Source organism: Stegostoma tigrinum, chromosome 5, assembly GCF_030684315.1.
Source record: "Stegostoma tigrinum isolate sSteTig4 chromosome 5, sSteTig4.hap1, whole genome shotgun sequence".
NCBI classification, from domain to species: Eukaryota; Metazoa; Chordata; class Chondrichthyes; order Orectolobiformes; family Stegostomatidae; genus Stegostoma; species Stegostoma tigrinum.
The window spans coordinates 51651448-51672708 of NC_081358.1; the positions used below are offsets into that span (position 1 = coordinate 51651448).

The following is a 21261-nucleotide window of genomic DNA, read 5'->3' on the forward strand; positions in this document are numbered from 1 at the left end:
TGGCTGCCCATTCGCCGGCGTCGCACACACCTTTGTGCCTGACTGGTCGGTGCTCGGTCTCAGCACCGCCCTCGGCGGACTCTCCACCTGAATGAAGCGAGGGGCGGGACTGGGCTGGAGTGGATGGCCAGCAATAACTGCAGAGTGGTTACAGTGTAGCGGAGCTCCGTTTCCTTTGTGTATCTGTACTCAATTTATGCGTTTCGTTGCTGAAAGCCTAGAGTGAGTAATTGTTAGTTTTATTGCGTTGCTTTTTGAGAGCAGTCACTGACAAAGTGTCCCTCCTGCTTAATCCATTATGTGTAAATGAACTTATTGACATCACTGTATTCATTCTTTACTTTGAAAATAATGTCTATATTACTTCTTGAAGCCTTTTCCACTTGCCACCTTTTTTTTACAGGAACTAATTCAATCAGCACAGTCAATTCCTATTATGTGACTGGCTAAAGGAAATATTGTAGAATCTTGTCTGCATTTGGTGAACAAATGATACATATCAAAGCACAGAACCGAATTGATTGTCAGTAATTGTTCCTCTGAGCGGGAGGGTCTTCTGTCCGTGAAATATTACTGTAAAATTTCATTCCTCCTCTCTCCCCCGCCCAGCCCTCAGTGTTGATTGAAAATGTTTTTGTGTTCGCTACAGAATGTCACTACAACTGGAAGAGTGGAAGTTTACTGTCCCCATTTTGTTTATCGACTTGTCCCTGTAAGCGCTGTCTTGCTTTCAGCTTTTTGTTCATTTGGTCTGACGCGACTGCCAGTTTTCTGCAGCCTCTGCCTGTTTGCCGGGTTGGCGGAGTGTGTGTGTGTGTGTGTATACGCTGGAGCTTGTTTGGAAACTGGGGGAAAGGTCGCTGCGGTGACTGGTTCAAGTTCGCGCAGCGGCTCAGCATGCAGCCTTCACATGGAGAGAGCCTGCTCCAATCCACTCACTGGAAGGCGGGATTGCACCTCAGAGAGGTGTCGGCAGAGAAAGCGCACGTTGTGTGGCGTGTGTCTGGGTGGGGGTGATGGTCTTCCTTTTTCTACTAGGAATTGCACGCCACAGATAATGTCTGACAAAGACCCAAGCTCCAGTCAAAATCACCCTGAATTCATGTGCAGAGGTAACATACTTAAGGACGCCCGGTATACAAGAGCCGATGGGACTGAAACTCCAGTACTTGCTTATTTCTTACGTTGTAAACGAAACAATGGACAGCAGGTATGATTGTGACAGACGTTATTCAGCTTCTAAAAGTAAAAGGTGCTGTATAAGCTCGGCATGTGGGAAGAGTGGAATCATACTGGATCCAAAACGTCAACCCTTCTGCTCTCTACAGATTTTATCAGACCTGCTAAATTCCTCCAGCACTTACTGTTTACATTTCAGATTACCAGTGTGTTGTATTTTTCTGTTGTTGATTATTTGATGTATAGGTAAGATGTGCGAATTATTTAGGGTCACAGGAATCTTGGCATCTAAGCAAGGACCCATCAGTGTTTTTTTGTTAATATGGAGAATGTGATGATTTTAAACTTTTTACATGTTTAATAATTTAAACATTTCATGAAAGTTGTTATTCTGTCACTCACTGTCGTAGTTTATTCCTCCCTGTACTCATTGACCTGTATTGTTTGACACAGTTGGCCAGGTTCCATTAAACTGCATTTAAATAGCATTATTCTTGTCTATTTGAATAAAAACACTGTATTTTGAGTAATTGTATCTGTACTGATCCCCTTATCATTCTTGAACTCATGTAAGAATCCATCCTTGGCCCTGCTCCTCCTGTCCTGTCCCTCTGACATCGTTCACAGACACACATTCAGTTTCTATGTGTATCCCAATGACATTGTACCGTTCTGTCACTTAGCTCAGTCTTATATCACCTCTATGCTGAGTTTCTGTCTGATATTGGCTCCTGAGTGAGTCATAGTTTCCTGCAGCTAGCCCTGGGAGGACTGAAATCATTGTTTTAAGCCCTGGTCATAAACATAGGCTCCTTGTTGCTCACTTATTCTCCTCCCCAGCCATTCCAACCAGAGCATGGAAAGCCTTGATTTCATGTTTGATCAAGAGCTCATCTTCAAACCCACATGTTATTTGCCACCAACACCCCTTATTTCTACTTCTTCAAACTGCACTTGCCTCAATCATCCTGCTCTTAAAACTCATGTCCGTACTTCCCCGAACCTCTAGACCAATTTTCCCAAATATATACCTTGCTCACCTGTAAACATTCAACTTGTCAGAAACTGATCCTGTACTTTCTCTGTGCACACTGTCTTTTTATTCTCGCCTGTTCGTGGATGTAACTGGCAAGGGCAACATTAGTTGCTCATTCTTAATTGTCCTTGACCTGACTGAGATGGCTTCAGAAACCAGAGGGCTGTCAATGTAGGTGTGGGTCTGCAGTCACGTATAGACTGCGGAGGTAAGGATGACAGATTTCCTTCTCTACATGACATTAACAAGTTGCAGTTATTCAATTGATGGTTGCCATGGTTACCATTACTGAGACTAGCTTTCAGTTCCATATTTTACTGAATACAAATTCCATCAGCTGCCATCCTTAACCCCGTGCACACGGCCTGGTCCTTTGGATTCCTAATCGAGTGATGTTATCAGTATGCTGCTGTCACCCATACATCTATTCTGTCCATTGTCATAACCCTTTCTTCAATCTACACTGGCTTTTGATTTGCTGGGAAACCAATGTAAAAATCTTCTGTTAATTTCCATTTCTGTTTCCCTACTCTAACTCTCTAACCTTCTGCAGTATTTGCTCCTCCCCTGTTGTTCAGTCTTCTCTGATTCAACTCCCTATTTATTTTACTACTTCCACCATCCATATAAAGTGCATTGCAGTGTATTTTGTGTGATTACTGTGGGATGAATGCAAGTGATTGTTATAAGTAATGGTAATATGTGATTGACTAATACTTCATTGGCACCTAACTCGAATTCTGAGTTATAAGTCAATATTGAGTAGGCCTAGGTAATTGCATCTTTGTAATAAATTTAAAATAAACCTTTGAAGGCTTCAGAATTTTTAAAAAAGCCAACATGCCTTCTGTATTTGAAATGTGAGCATTGCTGATAGAGGCCAACAATTGTTGTTTTCTCCATAATTCCTCTGGAGAAGGTCGCGGGATCCGCCGCATCTGCTCCCACGATAAGACATTCCACTCCCGCATCCGCCGCATCTGCTCCCACGATAAGACATTCCACTCCCGCACATCCCAGATGTCCAAGTTCTTTAAGGACCGCAACTTTCCCCCCACAGTGATCGAGGACGCCCTTGACCGCGTCTCCCGTATTTCCCGCAACACATGCCTCACACCCCGCCCCCGCCACAACCGCCCCAAGAGGATCCCCCTCGTTCTCACACACCACCCTACCAACCTCCGGATACAACGCATTATCCTCCGACACTTCCGCCATTTACAATCCGACCCCACCACCCAAGACATTTTTCCATCCCCTCCCCTGTCAGCTTTCCGGAGAGACCACTCTCTCCGTGACTCCCTTGTTTGCTCCACACTGCCCTCCAACCCCACCACACCCGGCAACTTCCCCTGCAACCGCAGGAAATGCTACACTTGTCCCCACACCTCCTCCCTCACCCCCATCCCAGGCCCCAAGATGACATTCCACATTAAGCAGAGGTTCACCTGCACATCTGCCAATGTGGTATACTGCATCCACTGTACCCGGTGCGGCTTCCTCTACATTGGGGAAACCAAGCGGAGGCTTGGGGACCGCTTTGCAGAACACCTCCGCTCAGTTCGCAACAAACAACTGCACCTCCCAGTCGCAAACCATTTCCACTCCCCCTCCCATTCTCTAGATGACATGTCCATCATGGGCCTCCTGCACTGCCACAATGATGCCACCCGAAGGTTGCAGGAACAGCAACTCATATTCCGCCTGGGAACCCTGCAGCCATATGGTATCAATGTGGACTTCACCAGTTTCAAAATCTCCCCTTCCCCTACTGCATCCCTAAACCAGCCCAGTTTGTCCCCTCCCCCCACTGCACCACACAACCAGCCCAGCTCTTCCCCCCCCCACCCACTGCATCCCAAAACCAGTCCAACCTGTCTCCGCCTCCCTAACCTGTTCTTCCTCTCACCCATCCCTTCCTCCCACCCCAAGCCGCACCCCCAGCTACCTACTAACCTCATCCCACCTCCTTGACCTGTCCGTCTTCCCTGGACTGACCTATCCCCTCCCTACCTCCCCACCTATCTTCTTTACTCTCCATCTTCGGTCCGCCTCCCCCTCTCTCCCTATTTATTCCAGTTCCCTCTCCCCATCCCCCTCTCTGATGAAGGGTCTAGGCCCGAAACGTCAGCTTTTGTGCTCCTGAGATGCTGCTTGGCCTGCTGTGTTCATCCAGCCTCACATTTTATTATCTTGGAAGTCTCCAGCATCTGCAGTTCCCATTATCTCTGATACTATTTTGTTTAAGTGCAGTTAGTTTACCTGTATCCTTTCACTAAATTTATGATTTCAGGGATTTTGCTGAAATCAGCTTATTGGTTGCTTTGTGTGTTGTTTGGGCTTGCCAGGCACTGGCAAGTACTTTAAAGGCAGTACCCCAGTACTGCCTTTAAAGGATGATAAGTCACTTCCTGCCATTGGATTCTTGCTTCAGGGACTTTTAGTTTAAAGTGTTGGAGGAATTTCCTGAGAAAACAACATGCTAATTGAATTGAAGAGCTGGACTTGTTCTTCCCTTCATGTGAAGCCTTGGAGGGAGCCATCCCAGAAGCGTGCTAAATCCAAAGAGCAGGAGCAGATCAGTCAAAGGCACTGCTAACAGAATTGTCACTGATGAATTTGGCCAGACTGAGCATTGCATAGGTACTCAATTGGTTTATGTACTGATCATTGCTCACTGGCTTTCAACTGAGCAAGGTTTAAGTTTTTAGAGAAAGCAACCCCATTGTCTTGAAATTTAAGGATGAAACCATGAATAACTTAAGTTTTTGTTTAAACTTAAAATTAGCTGTTTGGTCTCAACCGTGGAATGTGCACAATACCTAGAATATCAAATTCAAAATTGTCATTGATCTATTTTTAAGCAAAACATTTCAGTTTAGTTTGTGTTTGAGTTTTAATGGAAATAGGGGAGTGTGAGTTCTATATTTGTGGATTTGCTGATTCGCGCTTGTATCTCAAAATGCAGTATATGCAGGACTTAAACTGGAAATCAGACACTTCAGATGTTGTCTAGTCATATGTCTGCTTTATCATTAACGTAGTTACTGCATATTCTTACATTTGCGTGCATTTCCTGTTGTTCTCATGTCACATTTTGCCAATCTTTTGTCCCATTATGTCCAAAAAATTTGTTATCATGTAATCCCGTGCTGCTGTCAGTGGTCCTGAAGAAAATCCTGCTGCCCCTCTATCTCAGTCCTCCACGTGTACAACGTGGAAAAACTGCTAAGCTCCAACCGAATGTGTATCCCAAACTGCTGTGACATTTTAGTGTCGAATCATAAATAACCTAAATTTAAATTATGCAAAAATGACAGTGTGAAGTCTTCAGATGAGGAACTCGATTACCTCTGCAAACCCTGGGCTCCTTTATACCTCACCATTAAGACCAGATTACTTAATAGTACTTTGTTTCTGCTCGCCTCGTGCAAAGTCATAGAACTGAAAATCGTTTTGTTTTGTACAAGTATTATAGCTGTTACTTGCTTTTATATCTTTCCAAAATTCAAAAACTTTGCAAGTTGATCGTGCCCACTAAGTGCCCAATAGGAGAGTTATAAATTGGATTCTTGTTTGCAGAAAAAGAGACATGCTGTCAAAAATTTTTGTTTTTGTTGTCAGGACAGATGCGAGAATGTTTAATTTCAAAGGGAGCAACAGTTCATACTGCAGGAGGAAAGGGTGCTGTCTGGTTGGCAAGTCAACTCTAGTTGAGGTGTTGCCATGGAGAATTCACCTGGGAACCATTGCCACCACCCATCTGATTAATCCAAAAAATGGGAAACTGCTTCCATAGGTTACTTTTCCCCTGCAGAGGATGAGTCCTTGCTTGTCAATGCATGTTACTTGTAACAAGTGCCAATGAGCCATGTTACAAGCCTGGCTGATCATCTCAAATTGATTATCAGTGTGCATACAACATAGAACAGCACAACACAAGAACAGGTCCTTTAGCTCACCATGTCTGATCTGTAATTCTTGGCATATTTGAATTGTTCAGCGAGTTCTGTTTAATTGCAGGTTCACACCCAACATTGGACATCATGATCAGAGTCTTGCAAGTACAGAGTGCCTTCACAACTGTCACTACTGTGCCAATTATGAACAAGCTAAAGCATGTGCTGGTTGATATGATTAGCAATTAGGTTAATACGGCCGTTGTACCTAGTATCACACTGGCACTGAAATTGAATATCCATCTGTCGAAATGAGTACAAGATGAAAAGCTTTGATCACATGTCTCTTTATTCAGTGTTATTTAGACAACTGGGATGTTGTGGCAGGAAAAATTATTGTCAAGGTGACCTAAAAGTGAACTGAGCTTTGACAACGTTCTTGATGGTACCGGATGCAATTTGACCTCTGGATAACAGACAAGAAGATCCTTTTTAATGATTCCACTGGCAAGTGTTAGTTTTCCTGTAGAATGGTTGTAGAAAGCTGAGGCTCTAAATGGGGCTCTAGTTAGGCCCCATTTAGAATACTGTGTCCAATTTTGGGCCCCACACCTCAGGAAGGACACACTAGCCCTGGAATGGTAGGTATAACGTGTAATGAACGGCTAAAGATCCTGGGATTGTACTCGTTAGAGTTTAGCAGGTTGAGGGGAGATTTAATAGAAACTTACAAGAGAATGTATGGCTTAGAAGGGGTGGACGCCAGGAAGTTGTTTCCATTAGGTGGGGAGACTAGGACCCGTGGGCATAGCCTTAAAATTAGAGGGGGCAAATTTAAAACTGAAATAAGACGACATTTCGTCAGCCAGAGAGTGGTGGGCTTGTGGAATTCATTGCCACGGAGTGCAGTGGAGGCCGGGACATTGGATGCCTTCAAGGCAGAGATCGACAAATTCTTGATCTCACGAGGAATCAAGGGCTACGGGGAGAGTACAGGGAAGTGAAGTTTAAATGGCGGAATAGACTTGATGGGCCGAATGGCCTTACTTCGACTCCTATGTCTTATGGTCTTATAAATGCAGAAGTATTTAGACAACAGAGGCAAAATGGACACAAACCAAAAAGAGAATGATTGATTAAGAAATGCCCAAGAGCATATTCAAGTAGACATTTTCTTTTTTTTGGGATGTTTATTAAGGTGAGAACAGCAGTAACAAAGGCAGGGGTCTTGACAAGAATAAGGAGAAGACGACCTCGGGTGGTAATAGGATGAGGACACCAGGACCTGAGCAAGACCCAGAAAAGGTTGCAAAGGCACGGTGGGACGCTCCATCTCAAAAACAAGAAAGAAGGAGTGAAACTTGTAATGTGTATGAAGCTATTGATGAGAAATGACTAATGCTTAGAAACTTCAATACCGAAAAAGAAAGTAATTCAAGCCAAGCAGTCTGTCGATGCTTACCTTCTATGCGAGCAAGTAGCCTTTATTAAACTCAGCATCAGCTGAAGACACTTTCAATTCTATTTTTTTTGTTTGTTTGTTTTTAGTTCTTTCAACTACGAATGTTGGCATCATATCTGCCTCTACTACTAATCCAGGAAATAAATTACATGGTTTCCTGACTCTATCCAGGAAACTCCCTCCTGCACGCTTACAGGTTTCCCTTATGTGGTTTTGGTCTCTCTAAAGTTTGAATGGAGGAATATCTGTCTCATCCACAATTTGATGTCAAGTAGTTTGATACAGATTTGTGGGGGAGGGGGTGTGTGGCTATGGAGAGGTTAACTTGTTAATAGTTCAATATTGGCTATCTGTCTGGTTTATGTAGTTAGGGTGCAACGTGTTAAGTAGATAAAAAGGGAGCAGTAAGAACAAACCATGATGAAACTGCATGTGACAGCCTGGGGTGGAGCAAGGAGCTGTATGTAGAGATATGCTGGCCAAATTGTAACAGTTAGGAATGGGAACACATGACAGTGATTCTACAGAGGGAGAATAGAAGTGAATTGTTTTGAACTGAGATTGCAGTAGCGATAACTCAATGCAAGTCACAACCTCACAAATAATCTTTTGGTGGCTGTGAACAAGTCAGATTGGAGCTGAGAGTTGGGTGTGGCTCAAGCAACAAAATTCGTACCAATTCATTGCAAAGCTGAGAATTATGAGGACTGTGGAGAGGAAAGGAAGGTTTAAGATAGGGTGCTAATTGCAAAGAAAGGAGATGGTAGCCAATATTTTTGAGTCCAATGAAGTGCAGTTCAGGTGGATTGGCTGTGTCCATAATGTTCAGGGATGTGTATGTTGGGTGGATTATCCATGGGAAATGCAAGGTTACAGGGGCAGGGTAGGGTGCCGGGTCTGGGTGGGATGCTTTTCACAGGGATGGTATGGACCTAATGGGGCAAATAGAATCCCTGCAGTGTTAAACCAGTCTATATGATTCTGAGTAGAATGAGTTGTGGTGATGGATTTTTTTTTATGAAAAAGTATGTCACCTTTGTCAGGGGTCCCATTAAAATTTATGTGAGTGTTGTTGCAAGGAAAGATAATAGGGTGGGGTGGAGGTAGCAGGAAATGGGTACTAGGGATGAACCTGGTGATGGATAGAGAGGAAAGGATCACTGGTTAAGATTTTCTGATAGCCGAGAGAAAGTGACATAAATCACTAAAATCTTGACATTTTAGTAACCTACTTTGTGTTACTGGAGTTTGAGGAGAAGAATGACATAGTTTGATAGATCAGATTATGACTTATAAACTAACCGGTGTTCTCGTGTTCTTTTGTTTCCCTCAATAAGTGGAAATAATGGAGATTGGTCCAGCACCTTCTGAGGTCTATGAGCACTCCTGTGGCAGAAGAACACAACAAGGTGACATTGAGGCAGTTGAAGCTCTCATGTCAATGAGCTGCAGCTGGAAATCCGATTCCAAATGTTATACTGAGATGCGACCGCTGACCCCAGCATCTGATGTATCTGAGGAAGCTGAAGATAGTTTACAGCCCAGTTCTAGAGATCTCCACACATTTCCTCTGTTTGTGAGTATCTATCAAAAGTGTTTATAACAATGAGGATTTGGCAACGAAGGCAACTTTTAACTGGAGACAGTGAAGAATGGCTTTCACCAATGCCTCACTGAGTAGATACAGAATGTGATGGAGTGAGCACTCAAACCCAGAGAAGACCTAGGTGAGCTTCATCTGTGGTGCTCTGTCTGACCTTGACCAAGACTATAGCAAAGTTTGAATTAAAACTGTCCTTCATGCCCCAATGCAGTGGCTGTGGGTCATTGACCAACTTATGCCCTAAACTCTGCTGCAAGAGGTTACAACAGAATATCAGGCCTGACCATGGTGCCTTTGCAGTTCAGTTGGACCATTTAAGCCAGTGGGTGGAAGTTGCTACATGGTGAAGGTGTCAGAAGGCAGCTTGCTCCTGCAGAACTCTACTCCAGCATGCCCTTTGGCAAAGGACAAGGATAAAGCAAGGGCCTGAAAGACTAGCAATCAATGAAAGAGAGTTTTGAGGAAGTTTCACTACCAGTGATATGTTGTTGGGTAATTTCACTGTGTGTGGAAACAAATATTATGCACAGCAAGCTCCCACAAAGATCGTCCAATGAGATGTTAATATCTGTAATATTGGTTGAGACGTGCTTATTAGATGTGAGACCAGGTCATGGCGCTGACTCTTCCTTGAATGGCACCATGCATCTTTACAAATGGGCCATGCCAATTGTTTAAAATCTTGCCTGAAAAGTGGCATTGCTGGCCATGTAGAATTTGTTCAGTACCGCATTGAAAGCTGGTGTTCTATTTTTAAATATCTGTTTTATCTGCCACAGCAGCTTTTCAATTTGTTTTAAAGAATGCGCGCATCCTAACACTTTCTCTCTTTCCTGTTTTAGTGTCTAACTCCACCATACAGTCCACCTAATTTTGAGGCACCTCAAATAGTCCATCCTGCAATGCCAGTCCCTTCCACTGTATTGCCTAAAGTGGAACTCCCTTTATCCAGGCAAACTACCAGGGTCACTGAAGCAGCACTGCCAATGATCTCGCACAGTGCAAAAACAGTAACTGTATCTACAAGACAACGGTCCCAAGCTACAAGTGTGATTCGTCACACTGCCGATGTTTTAGCCTGTACGAATCATTCTTGCCCAGTTCGGCTGACCCAGAGTTCTGCTGATCAAGAATCAAAATATGGGACATCTCCAGTGAGCAGAGTTGAAGAGAAAAGATTGGAAAATTATAGCAGTGGATTGAACAATTGTGCATCACATGAACTAAGTTCTTCAGTGCCATCATTCAGTGAAACCAATAGACGGCTAATGGTGAAAAATGAAAGAAAATATTTAACACAGACTGTGAATTGCACCCCATTGTTGGGGCAAGTTCTGTTTTCGAGTTCCCAGTCTCCTGTCATAACTCGGAATCAGCAAGCTTCAACATTAATGTCTTCTTCAATTTCCTCCAGTATGCCATCAATGCCCATCATCTGCCAAGTGCTGCCTATCAGTACAAATAGCCCTGCCACAAAGCACCCAACTGTGAGCCCACCTGTTGTCTTCATGGGAGCCCCAGTTTCCAAAGGTGCCCTAATGTTTGTGGTACCACAGCCTACACTCAAGTATACAAAACCACCGGTCAGTAGCCTGAATGGCACCAGGCTTTCTCCTATTGCACCAGCCCCTGGCATCATGCCACCTGTCCAGACAGTTGTTGCTCAGGTCGATGTTTCTCGACACCGGAGTCACGTCTGTGATCACCCAGGCTGTGGGAAAACCTACTTCAAAAGCTCTCATCTGAAGGCGCACATGAGAACACACACAGGTACAGTATTTGTGCATTGGGACTCTTTGGTGTTAGATTTTCTTACCCTGTAGGTTAAGTTCAGATTTATTGAGTTTCCAAGATTTTGCGGGGATAATGTGGTCAGAGAAAGGCATAACAGCATGCAGCCCATTGCTCTAATTCACACACCAATTATAACTGAGGAAGCTTTGTACCTATTGTGTGGTAGCTGTGAGGAGTGGAACATGATTGCTGCACCTTTTGCAGTTTTGTCAGTGCATTTGGAGCAAATGTGTTGATTTCTGTTTAGTTCAACTGCTTCTTATTGATATCCCGCAACAATTATGGGTAGCTCCAAACTAGATCTGAAGTGATAATACACAGTCTCATTGGCATCTGCATATTTGAAGGGAATATTTTCATTTGTTTGGGACATAAATATGACAAAATTATTTTTTGAATAAAATATCCACACTTGATTAACTCAAGTCGTGCATTTCTGTGTTTCCTTCCAAAAAAAACGAATGGATCTATGGCTTTGTGTCCCATTTACAGGTGAAAAGCCCTTCAGTTGTAATTGGGAAGACTGTGACAGGAGGTTCGCTCGCTCCGATGAGTTATCGCGACATCGCAGGACCCACACAGGCGAGAAGAAGTTTGTGTGCCCAATGTGTGAGCGTCGCTTTATGAGGAGTGATCACCTGACTAAACACGCACGCCGGCATCTTTCTGCTAAGAAACTCCCAAACTGGAAGATGGAAGTGAGCAAACTGAGTGACGGTGCCTCACCAGCCCCTGCTCCTGAAACTGTGCAGCCTCACTGACTACATTATGCTGACAACCTCAAAAAAACACTTCCTTCATTGGAAAAGTAACTCACTTCTGCAAGATGTTTAAGGGAACACGAGTGGCAAGATTATGTGTACTATGAATGATTTCTGTATGACCATGAGCAGAATGTGCTGAACTGAGGTCACAGCCATACAGGGAACTAGTATGGACAGTATGTAACACAATCAGAAACCAGTGACCTGCTGCACCCAGAGAAAACAGTGCTTGTTTTAGCTTATGTGACAGCACAGCTGAGAGAAATGGGAAGTATAGAGAGGGTTCTCTGTTTACAAGCCTATCAACTGGCTTGAGATGTCAAAGCTGTTCCTTTCTGTTGCTGTGCATGATTGCAAGGAGCAGTTAGTTGCTTGTCAGCTCATTGGCACCTCAAACAAGCTTCAGTCCCAGTGAGTAGAGCGTGCGAGTGGACAGTAGCATCAACTGGTTACTGTATCAGCCTGATAACATGCCCACAATCGGATGTAAGGACCTGTAAAGAGCTAGTATGTTACATACAGCACTGATCACGATCCATGTTGGTGAGAGGAAAAAATAATAGGAACTGTGGTGTCTGGTAGAAAGCAGCAGAGACCAGCAAGAATGAACACAATGATGATGTAGTTACCTCTGCCACTGATTTTGCAGTAGAATTATGTCTCCAGGATGAGCACCGACAAGGCAGGATCACATCAGCCACCTGTTATGTGCCCAGTCCATTGTTTGGGAGGCAGGTATATTGGATGGGACCCAGAACAGGCTGAAGCAATGCTACCAGCATTCTGCACATGCCCCAATAAATTTCAGCTCCAGTTCCTCTGATTACTGGAAATGGTGAGATGGAGCATAAAGATTTCTCAGCAGATGTATGGATTTATAAGGCTTATGAAAGTGAATACTGTTATTTTTGAGCTTAATTTCTTTTTGAACGGGACTGCTAAATTTACAAAAACAGGAAGTTAAATTTTTGCAACTCTCCCTCTTTCAGAGAAAAGGTGGAAGTTTGTCATAGGATCTTTCCACAAACTGGGATGAGGCTATTGCTAGACTTTATAATAAATCTTACCACTGTACGCCTTCAGAAAATTGTACACACTTATGGTATTATTTATTTCAAACCATTAATAGTAACTACTTAGGAATTTTGTTACTGAACCAATACATGGAGGAATTGCACATTACCTCCTTTGTTCACAGTTTGCAGATTGTGATGCAAATGTGTATATGTGCATCAGTATTTTCCTGTATTCTGCATTACAGAATATAATTGTATGTCTTATTTCTCCATTTACAGTGGCATTGTCTTGAATGGAATGTCCCCTCTGTGAGGACAACATCTCATTCAGTTAACTACAATCCTTTTTATCGAGCAAAGTAAAGAACCTGAAAGCTTAATTGTAACTTGCTTTAAGAGTATTTACTTAATGGTGCACCTTTTCTATGATTTAACTACAAGAATTTTTCTTTCATAAACTTTGTTTACATACTTGTTAAATAATCAAAGCAATAAATTTTCTATTGCACATGAGAAATATAGTCTTTGTCTCCAATTTACAGAACGTTTTATTAATGAAAAGGGTTACTACTACACCTGTATCCGTAACACATCGTGGTATATTCAGCAGCACTGGCCCATCTAGATCAATCTGTTGCCAATGGTGAACTTTTTTTTTAACCAGACAGTATAACTCCAGTTTGGAAATGCCCCTTGTGTTGTTTTTGTGGCAATTAGTGGATTCCCCCAGTGCATTATACAAGAAGGATCAGGATCAGGATCAGTGGCAATACTGGGCTGAATGGGGCTGGAGAAAGAGATGAATTTTGAGTAAAGGAGTTGGGATGTCATGTTGCGGTTGTACAGGATGTTGACGAGGCCTGAACTGGAGCACTAATTAATAACTTGTTGCCCTGTTACAGGAAGGATATTCTTAAACTGGAGAGGGTTTAGAAAAGACTTACCAGGGTGTTCCAGGATTAGAGGGTTCAAGATATAAAAATGGACTCAAAGGGCTGTGACCTTTGTCACTGGAGCGTATAGGTAGTTGAGGGGCTATCTTACGCAGGCTTATAAAACCATGAGGGTTCTAGATAGGGAAAAGACCCTTGTCATTCACCTTTATAGTGGGGGGAGTTCAAAACCAGGGGGCCATATCTTTAAGTGAGAGGAGAAAAATTTTAAAAAAAGATGTGTGGGGTAACTTTTTTACAGAAAGAGTAGTTTTTGTGTGGCACAAACTGCCAGAAGATTATTGGATGCAGGTTGAGTTACAATGTTTAAAAGACATTTGGATAAGTACATGAATAGAAAAGGTTTGGAGGAATATGGGCCAAGCACGGCCAAATGGGGTTAGCTTAGTTTGGGAACCTGGTCAGTGAAGACTGGTTGAACAAAGGGTCTATTTTCATGCTGTATGATTATATGAAGGAGCCCAAAAGAGAACAGCAATCTCTGCCAAAATGTATTTATTTTCCTTTGCTTTGCAGAGAGAAGGATATTCAGAACACAGCACCAGAAATGCAGCTCAGTTATGCTTTTGAATTCATTCCCAGGATGTGAGCATTGTAGTTTGGACCAGGCTGTTTTTTCCATTTTTCATTACCCTTAAGAAGGTGGTAGTGAGCTGCTTTCTTGAACAATTGTAGTCCAAGTTCTGCAGGCAGACCCACAATGCCAGTGGAGGGGGTTCAGGATTTTTATCCAACGACAGTGAAGTAATACCAGTACACCATTCCTTCCACAGAATACCGTGCTGCCTGTCATGTCAACACAAATTTTATATCTGCAGATTGGCATGGCGAAAGGGAAATGGTATGTTGGAACTTGTTACACTTTCCCCTTTTTTTAAGAAATGGGCTTATTTCATTGCTCACTTTGGGGCTGTTGAAGTGTGTTTAGGTGAAGTTTGTGTTTGAGGAATTGGATAACTAACTCACACTCAACATGTTACAGTCAAAAAAGATATTGGGCATGATTAAGATGCATTGAGGTTAGGACCCTTAGAGGCTGGAATCGTTGGAAGGGATGGTTAATCTAAGACCAGGATTGAGAAGAATTTGTAATTGTCTAATAACTGATGTACAAGTTTTTCTGTGATTGGCAAGTTGCCAATCATAATGGAATGTTCAGACCTACGGTGTCAGTAGAAATGTGAAATGTACTTGTCCTCAGTGAAAACAGTTCAGAGCAACAATTACAGTCAGGATGGCATAGTTCCATTGGAAGATGAACATAGAACATTACAACGCAGTACAGGCCCTTCGGCCCTTGATGTTGCGCCGAATCATGAAGTGGGACGTAGCTGGGTGAGGAAACAGAAAATTGGAATGTTAATTGGGGTGCTAATGGGGAACAGTTTGTTGCCAATGTTTGATGAGAGAGTGGAGGCATTCACACTGTACATGACAATTTTATTTGATGAACCACCTCATGTTAAAGAATCAACATGTTTGTATAAGCAACAGCTATGGGATGTTCTAGCTACCTGTCACTTTAGTGTGTACAGATGATGCTTTTTTCACAGTAAAACTTTTAATGAAGTCCAAACAATGTCAATATTCAAACTTTTTATTTTCTATTCTCTGTCGGCTAACCCTCGTTTGATTTTGTTCTTTCACCTCTCCCTCATTTCATTTCTTTTTCTGTTCCTTCCTTAACATTGAGCTCATTAACATGGAGCACCTCGCATCTTCTCAATCCCACACTGGTGAAGGAGAGGCGCAGCTTTTTGACCAGATGCTCGGTTCTCGTTATCAACTTGCACTTCCGGCAACACCCCATGCAAAACAAAAAAAAGTTTTAAGTCTGCGAAGATTGCTACTGGAGAATTCAGCTCTGCTGAGGTATTGACAAAGAATGACAGTTCATTTTTGGAAGCACTTGTGTCGTCAGTGCATTGCACTGCATAGTGCTGCAGTTTGACAACTACATTCAGTAAAATACCGAAATTTTGCATCCATAAGTGAAATAAGTGCAATGGGAGGAATATCAAATTACGCGTCATGTGGGTTACTGAATCATAGGATTTTTCAGAGCCTCACACATGTGGCTATTCTTCACAGCCGACTCTGTGTTGATGGATTACTCAAGTGTGCGGTCCATTTTGAGCAAGCCCCACCTTATCTTGGCATGTACAGTGAGCCTTCATAGGATTAGGCACAGGGACTTATCCATGGGGCCCTAGCTGTACCATTTTATACTGGGAAAATCCTGATGAGGCAGATAGGCAGGGCAGGCTCTCCCAATGGGCAAGGTTCTGTGCCAGGATTGCTTCAAGGCAAGAATAACAGCAGCTCTTTCCCCTGCTCCGTCAGCACAACCCTTCCTGAGATCAGCTAAATCAGCACCAGCCAGACATTGCCCTATTGACCTACCAGGACTAGGCTGGGATAGACATCCAAAGTGTATCTAAATATCTTCAAAGTGGGTGTTGTTCATTATGGCTGATTGTTTACTGATATGTTTTCTAGGTGGCTGGTGCCACCAAGTGGTCAAATACATGGGCAGCAAGTTCAAATTACTCATCAATTCAGCTTTTTATTTAAAAATGGCCATTGGAATTCAAAGTTTATTTCTAGACCTACAGGATGTAGAATCCAAGAGACAATGCTAAGTTGATATAAACCCTGGGTCCGGGTACTAAATACAATACAAAGCTCCACGTTATAGTAAGGTGATTGAGGCTATTTGGTACAATGCAGCATATTTTCACACGATGTAGCCTAGCTGAGGAAATGCGAAGGAAAGCTGAAAAAACTTGCATTTTTCTTGCCAGAACAACACAGATCAGACCAAGGCGTGGCAGAAGAAGTCTACTTTGTGATTCAATTAGCACAAAGTTTTTGAGGAATTTGAAACACCAGTGAGTTGTGCTTGAGCAATTTTTTTTTCCCAGTTTGAGATCCAATGCACCCAATTCAAGCCACTTTCAACTCAACGACTGTGTCGCCGGTGTGAAATTGCGAGATCCTCATTCAGGCTCTCAAATTGTTGTGTATGGACAATAAGGCCCAAAGCAACCTTGCAATGAAGTGACAGAACTGCACAGCACTGAATATAAATATTATGAAGTGGGCGGAGTTAGAACAATCTTTCAGAAAACTTGACCTGACTGCCCAGAGGTTTCTGCTGTCTGAAAGAAATACAGGGAGCTCACAGAATTGAACGCATGAAGAAAATAGATTAGTCTTTACCTCCTGTAACTATAAGTCAGAGCCTGATTACAATGTATTTTGTATTAATGTGTAATAAATAACATTACTTTCAAGTCTAAGCCAGAAGATAGTCCTGGGCTTCAACTTGTCCTGGAATAGTCTGTCTTGAGCCCAAGCCCCTAGTGTGGCATTGAACTACATGATAATTGACAAATTGAGCTGATTTTGTCACTTGCAAAATATGAGAAATAGGAGTTGGTATCAGGAGGGCACAATGGCATAGCGGTAATTTCATTAGACTGTTAGAGGCCCTGTTCAATACCCTGTGTTCAAATGATGTTGAACAGACAAAAGTATTTTTCCCAGGGTAGGAGATTCCAAAACCAGAGGCCATAAGGTTAAGGTGAGAGGGGAAAGCTTTTAAAAGGAACCCAAGGGGCAACTTTTTTATGCAGATGGTGGTGTGTGTATGGAATGAACTTCCAGAGGATTTGGTGGAGTCTGGAATAATTAGAACATTTCAGAGGCATCTGTATGGGTATGTGGAATAGATAGGGTTTAGAGGGATATGGACTAAATGCTGGCAAATGGAACTGGATTAATTGAGGATATCTGGTCAGCATAGACAAGTTGGGCTGAAGGGTCTGCTTCCATGCTGTACGTTTCTATGACTCTACAACCACAGCAGCTGGATCAATGAGTTTAAAAATGTAAGTAAATCTGGAGTTGAAAGCTTGTCTCAGCAATAGTCAGTATGAAACTATCTTCAATATATCTGTGTGCTCACGTTTGCTTATTTTAACTTGATGCTTTCTTTAATGGGATATGAGCTTCACCACGGAAGCCAGCATTTATAGGCGATCATCAATTGCAGCTGAACAGAATTTCTTACTAGGCCATTTCAGAAGAGAATTCAATGTCAACCGCATTATTGTGGAACAAAAACAGGAGTAACTGGAAGAACTCAGTAGGTCTTGCAGCAGCTGTGAAGAAATTTTGTTCCTGATTTACAGCATCTGGAGTTTCCTCAGTTTTTGTTTCGCATTGCTGTGGAGCTGGAGTCACATGTTGGCCACCCGAGAATGGTAGGTTTCTTTCACCAGGTTTTAACTGCGACCAGTGTTTAATTACAAATTCTTAATGTAATTTTTGACGGTCCTGGTGGATTGGAACCTATGTTCTCCGAGCACTAGCTCTGATTGTCCACGTCAATTAGCCTGGGTTTCTGGATTGCTAATCTTGCAACATTAAAACCACATCAGTGCATCCCTCTAGATACCGATGCAACCATTTCTGTTATTTTAAGTTCACGTTCCTTTATAAATTGAGGGTGAGCTGGTGGGAGTGGAGACTGGAAAAATGATAGGAAAAAGACGAGGAAAAAAACAGATGGTGCAGTGTAGCTTGAACTCTGTTCCCTCACTCCATTCTTGAGCAGTTTCAGCTCAGGAGCATGAAATATACAGCCAAACAGAAAGCCCTAACTCATTGTTCTTGCTGAACAATCAACATGTCTGCCGCATGCTATTTCAAAGCAATTCATTGTGTGTGAAGAGCCATAGGATCTCGAAAAGCTGCGGAAACTCAAGTCTCTGTTTTAAAAGTAGTACTTAAAGAGAAGCATCAAAAATAAACATTTTCTAATTCTGAGGAAGGGTCACTAGGCCTGAAACATTAACTCTGTTTTCTCCTTTACTGATGCTGCCAGACCTGCTGAGCTTTTCCAGCAACTTTCTTTTTGTTCAGAAACATTTTCTGGTTCCAGTGATTCTGAAGTGGGTAGTTGATTAAAATGAATGGACATGGATGTTGTGATGGTTTGGAGAGGGATGGCATAAAGCAGAGATTTTTGTCAGATCTCTACCTCATTGTGTGGCATGGATGATCAGTCAGCCAGCCCCTGAAATGTGGAACAGTGTCCTGTTCCCCTTCGACGTAGCACAGTATAATGAACTGTCCGTTTAGGGTCAAACTATGTGGAGTACTGCAATTCCCCAAAGCTGAGGTGATGGTAGGAGATAATCTGTTTATTGGAGGTCTACTACATGGTCTGGATTAGTAATAGAAGGTAGTTCACTCCTGCGGCGGTAAAAATCAACAATCTTTATTACAATCTTATTAACACCATATACAAGAGAGGGCATTTCTGGAACCCGACACTCTCTGGTCTCAGTTTCATGTAATTTGATCTCACTGATCAAATGATCATAGTATTTATTACCCCATTATACCAAAATTACCCCACGTCTCACAAATCTTTCATTCAATGTTTTTGAGCCACTAACATTCGACCATTAACATTTTCCTTTGAATCTTTAACTTTAACCAATAATATTTTCCTCTTAGCCCCATTTGCCTCCTTAAGGAGATTTCCCTGCTAAGGCATCAATTGTCAACAATATTCTTGACACTTTTTGAGGAAGAATGAGATGCTGTTGTCTTTGGAAGGGAACAAACTTCAGCAGAATCTGATTCCAGCCTTTGACATTAGCTGAGCTGTGGCGCTGACAATGGTCTGAGTAAAAAAGTAGTGGAAGAAATTCAAAGAATCTTCCAAGAAGTAAATCTTCAAAACTTGGAGTATCAAAAAACAGTAAAGAGAACGGCACAGTGGGTTAGTGGTTAGCACTGCAGCCTCACAGCGCCAGGGACCCAGGTTCAATTCCAGCCTCGGGCGACTATCTGTGCGGAGTTTGCATATTCTCCCCATGTCTGTGTGGGTTTCCTCCGGGTGCTCCGGTTTCCTCCCACAGTCCAAAGATGTGCAGGCTAGGTGGATTGGCCATGCTAAATTGCCCATAGTGTTCAGGGGTGTGTGGGTTATAGGGGGATGGGTCTGGGTGGTATGCTTCAAGGGGCGGTGTGGACTTGTTGGGCCGAAGGGCCTGTTCCCGCACTGTAGGTAATCTCATCTAATCTAAACGGTTATAGACCCGGGATGAGATTCTCTTCTGTTCTGCATTGCACAATGGTGGGTGGGGTGAGATGGCAACAGCTACCTTAGAAAAAGAAGTTCCCCTGGGACACTTCACAGCTGTACAAGTAAAGAACAACTCAACTTCTCACATAGTTCAACTGAAGGACCAAGTTCTTGGGACACTGAGAAAATTGAAGTCACACTGTCACTATTTCTACTGTTTACCAAGAAATTGGATCCTTGGGGATTCCTTAATCAGTACCTGATAAAAGTGGGCCTTCTAAGTTTCCTTTATTAGGAATGGGCCCCCTAAGAAGCTCTTCTGCAATACTCTGATCTGTCAACTTGATGGAACACTTGACAATAGCAGGTCTGCCATCTCCCAACATTTCTTAATGTAGTGTGGTAGACTCGGTTGATTTGAGAGTGTAAATCTTGCATTTTCCTTCCTTTTTTCCAATTACTTCTTCAAAGGATCACGGTCAGTCTGTGGGTTGTACCTTTGATAAGTGAAGGCTTGCTTTTCATGGGTAGTCTTCTGCAGGCTTATACTAAATTGCTCCATTTTTTCAAAAGTTTGTTTTGCAGATCTAAGTTCACCATTTGTTGATTACGGCAGAGTGTTCTTGTTAGAGATTCATATGGAACTTTAGGTTTTGAATATTTCAATGAAAAGTCATTATTCATCATCAAAGCATCTTTCTATTGCCAAATTCTCAAGAAGCATGGCTGTCTCTGTACATGACCTGTGGATATTTCCTGTCATTTTTGTTTCAGTTGTAAGTTAGTATTTCTTTCTCTAATCAATTCCCTGTGGACTGACAATAAATCTTCCTGTATTGAAGTAGTTGCAGTCAGTCAAAGTCTAATGCCTTAGTGTTTATTTGAATTTATGCAGGTCGCACACTTATGCTGGATAATGAGACTCTGAGATCTTGAAAGAAAATGGATACTATGGATAATGAAGATATTAGCAAACTAGAATTCATCTTGTGCGTTTGAAAAACCAGGTTATCAGAAATCCAGCAGTGGCTCTGTCATACACCTCCAAGAAAATTTTATCTTGATCTTTAGCGATCTCAAATCCTCAGACACTCGCAGACTCTTGTGATCTGTTTTGGACTACTTATCCAGGTCAGACTGTTTTGGTCAAGGAAGTGGGAACTAGAGGAGGATTGGATATGGGATGAGGCCAGGGGTGGGGAGATTTTGAAACTGGTGAATTCTATATTTAGGCCATTGGGCTGTGGGTTCCCAAGGGAGAATATGAGGTGTTGCTTCTCCGGTTTGCAGGGTCATTGTGCCACTGGAGGAGGCCTAGGATGGACATTGCATCCAGAGATTGGGAAGGGGAGTTAAAATGGTTGGCGACCAGAAGGTATTGTTGATTATAGCATACAGAGCGCAGATTCTCTGCAAATTGGTCACAAAGTCTAACCTTGGTCTCACCAATAT

The 21261-nt window shown here is 42.6% G+C and overlaps 1 protein-coding gene across 3 annotated transcripts; it reads left to right on the forward strand.

Moving 5' to 3' along the window:
- The first annotated feature begins 109 nt into the window (after positions 1-109).
- On the forward strand, positions 110-13214 carry LOC125452009 (Krueppel-like factor 10). 3 transcript variants are annotated; one of them, XM_048529879.2, is made up of 5 exons: positions 127-222; positions 1039-1210; positions 8914-9152; positions 10022-10949; positions 11466-13214. In XM_048529879.2, the coding sequence occupies exons 3-5, from the start codon at positions 8922-8924 to the stop codon at positions 11732-11734; spliced, it is 1428 nt and encodes a 475-aa protein (XP_048385836.1). In that variant the 5' UTR covers positions 127-222; positions 1039-1210; positions 8914-8921; the 3' UTR covers positions 11735-13214. The 3 variants fall into 3 exon arrangements, with proteins under 3 accessions (XP_048385835.1, XP_048385836.1, XP_048385837.1); XM_048529878.2 differs by lacking the exon at positions 1039-1210 and having other exon boundaries at positions 110-222; XM_048529880.2 differs by lacking the exons at positions 127-222; positions 1039-1210 and adding an exon at positions 1217-2423.
- Positions 13215-21261: the final 8047 nt, after the last annotated feature.

Excerpts from the sequence above, each read along its gene's own strand:
- LOC125452009 (XM_048529878.2), top strand. Across the intron at positions 9,153-10,021 it reads TCCACACATTTCCTCTGTTT|TGTCTAACTCCACCATACAG; the intron begins GTGAGTATCTAT and ends TTCCTGTTTTAG. Across the intron at positions 10,950-11,465 it reads GCACATGAGAACACACACAG|GTGAAAAGCCCTTCAGTTGT; the intron begins GTACAGTATTTG and ends TCCCATTTACAG.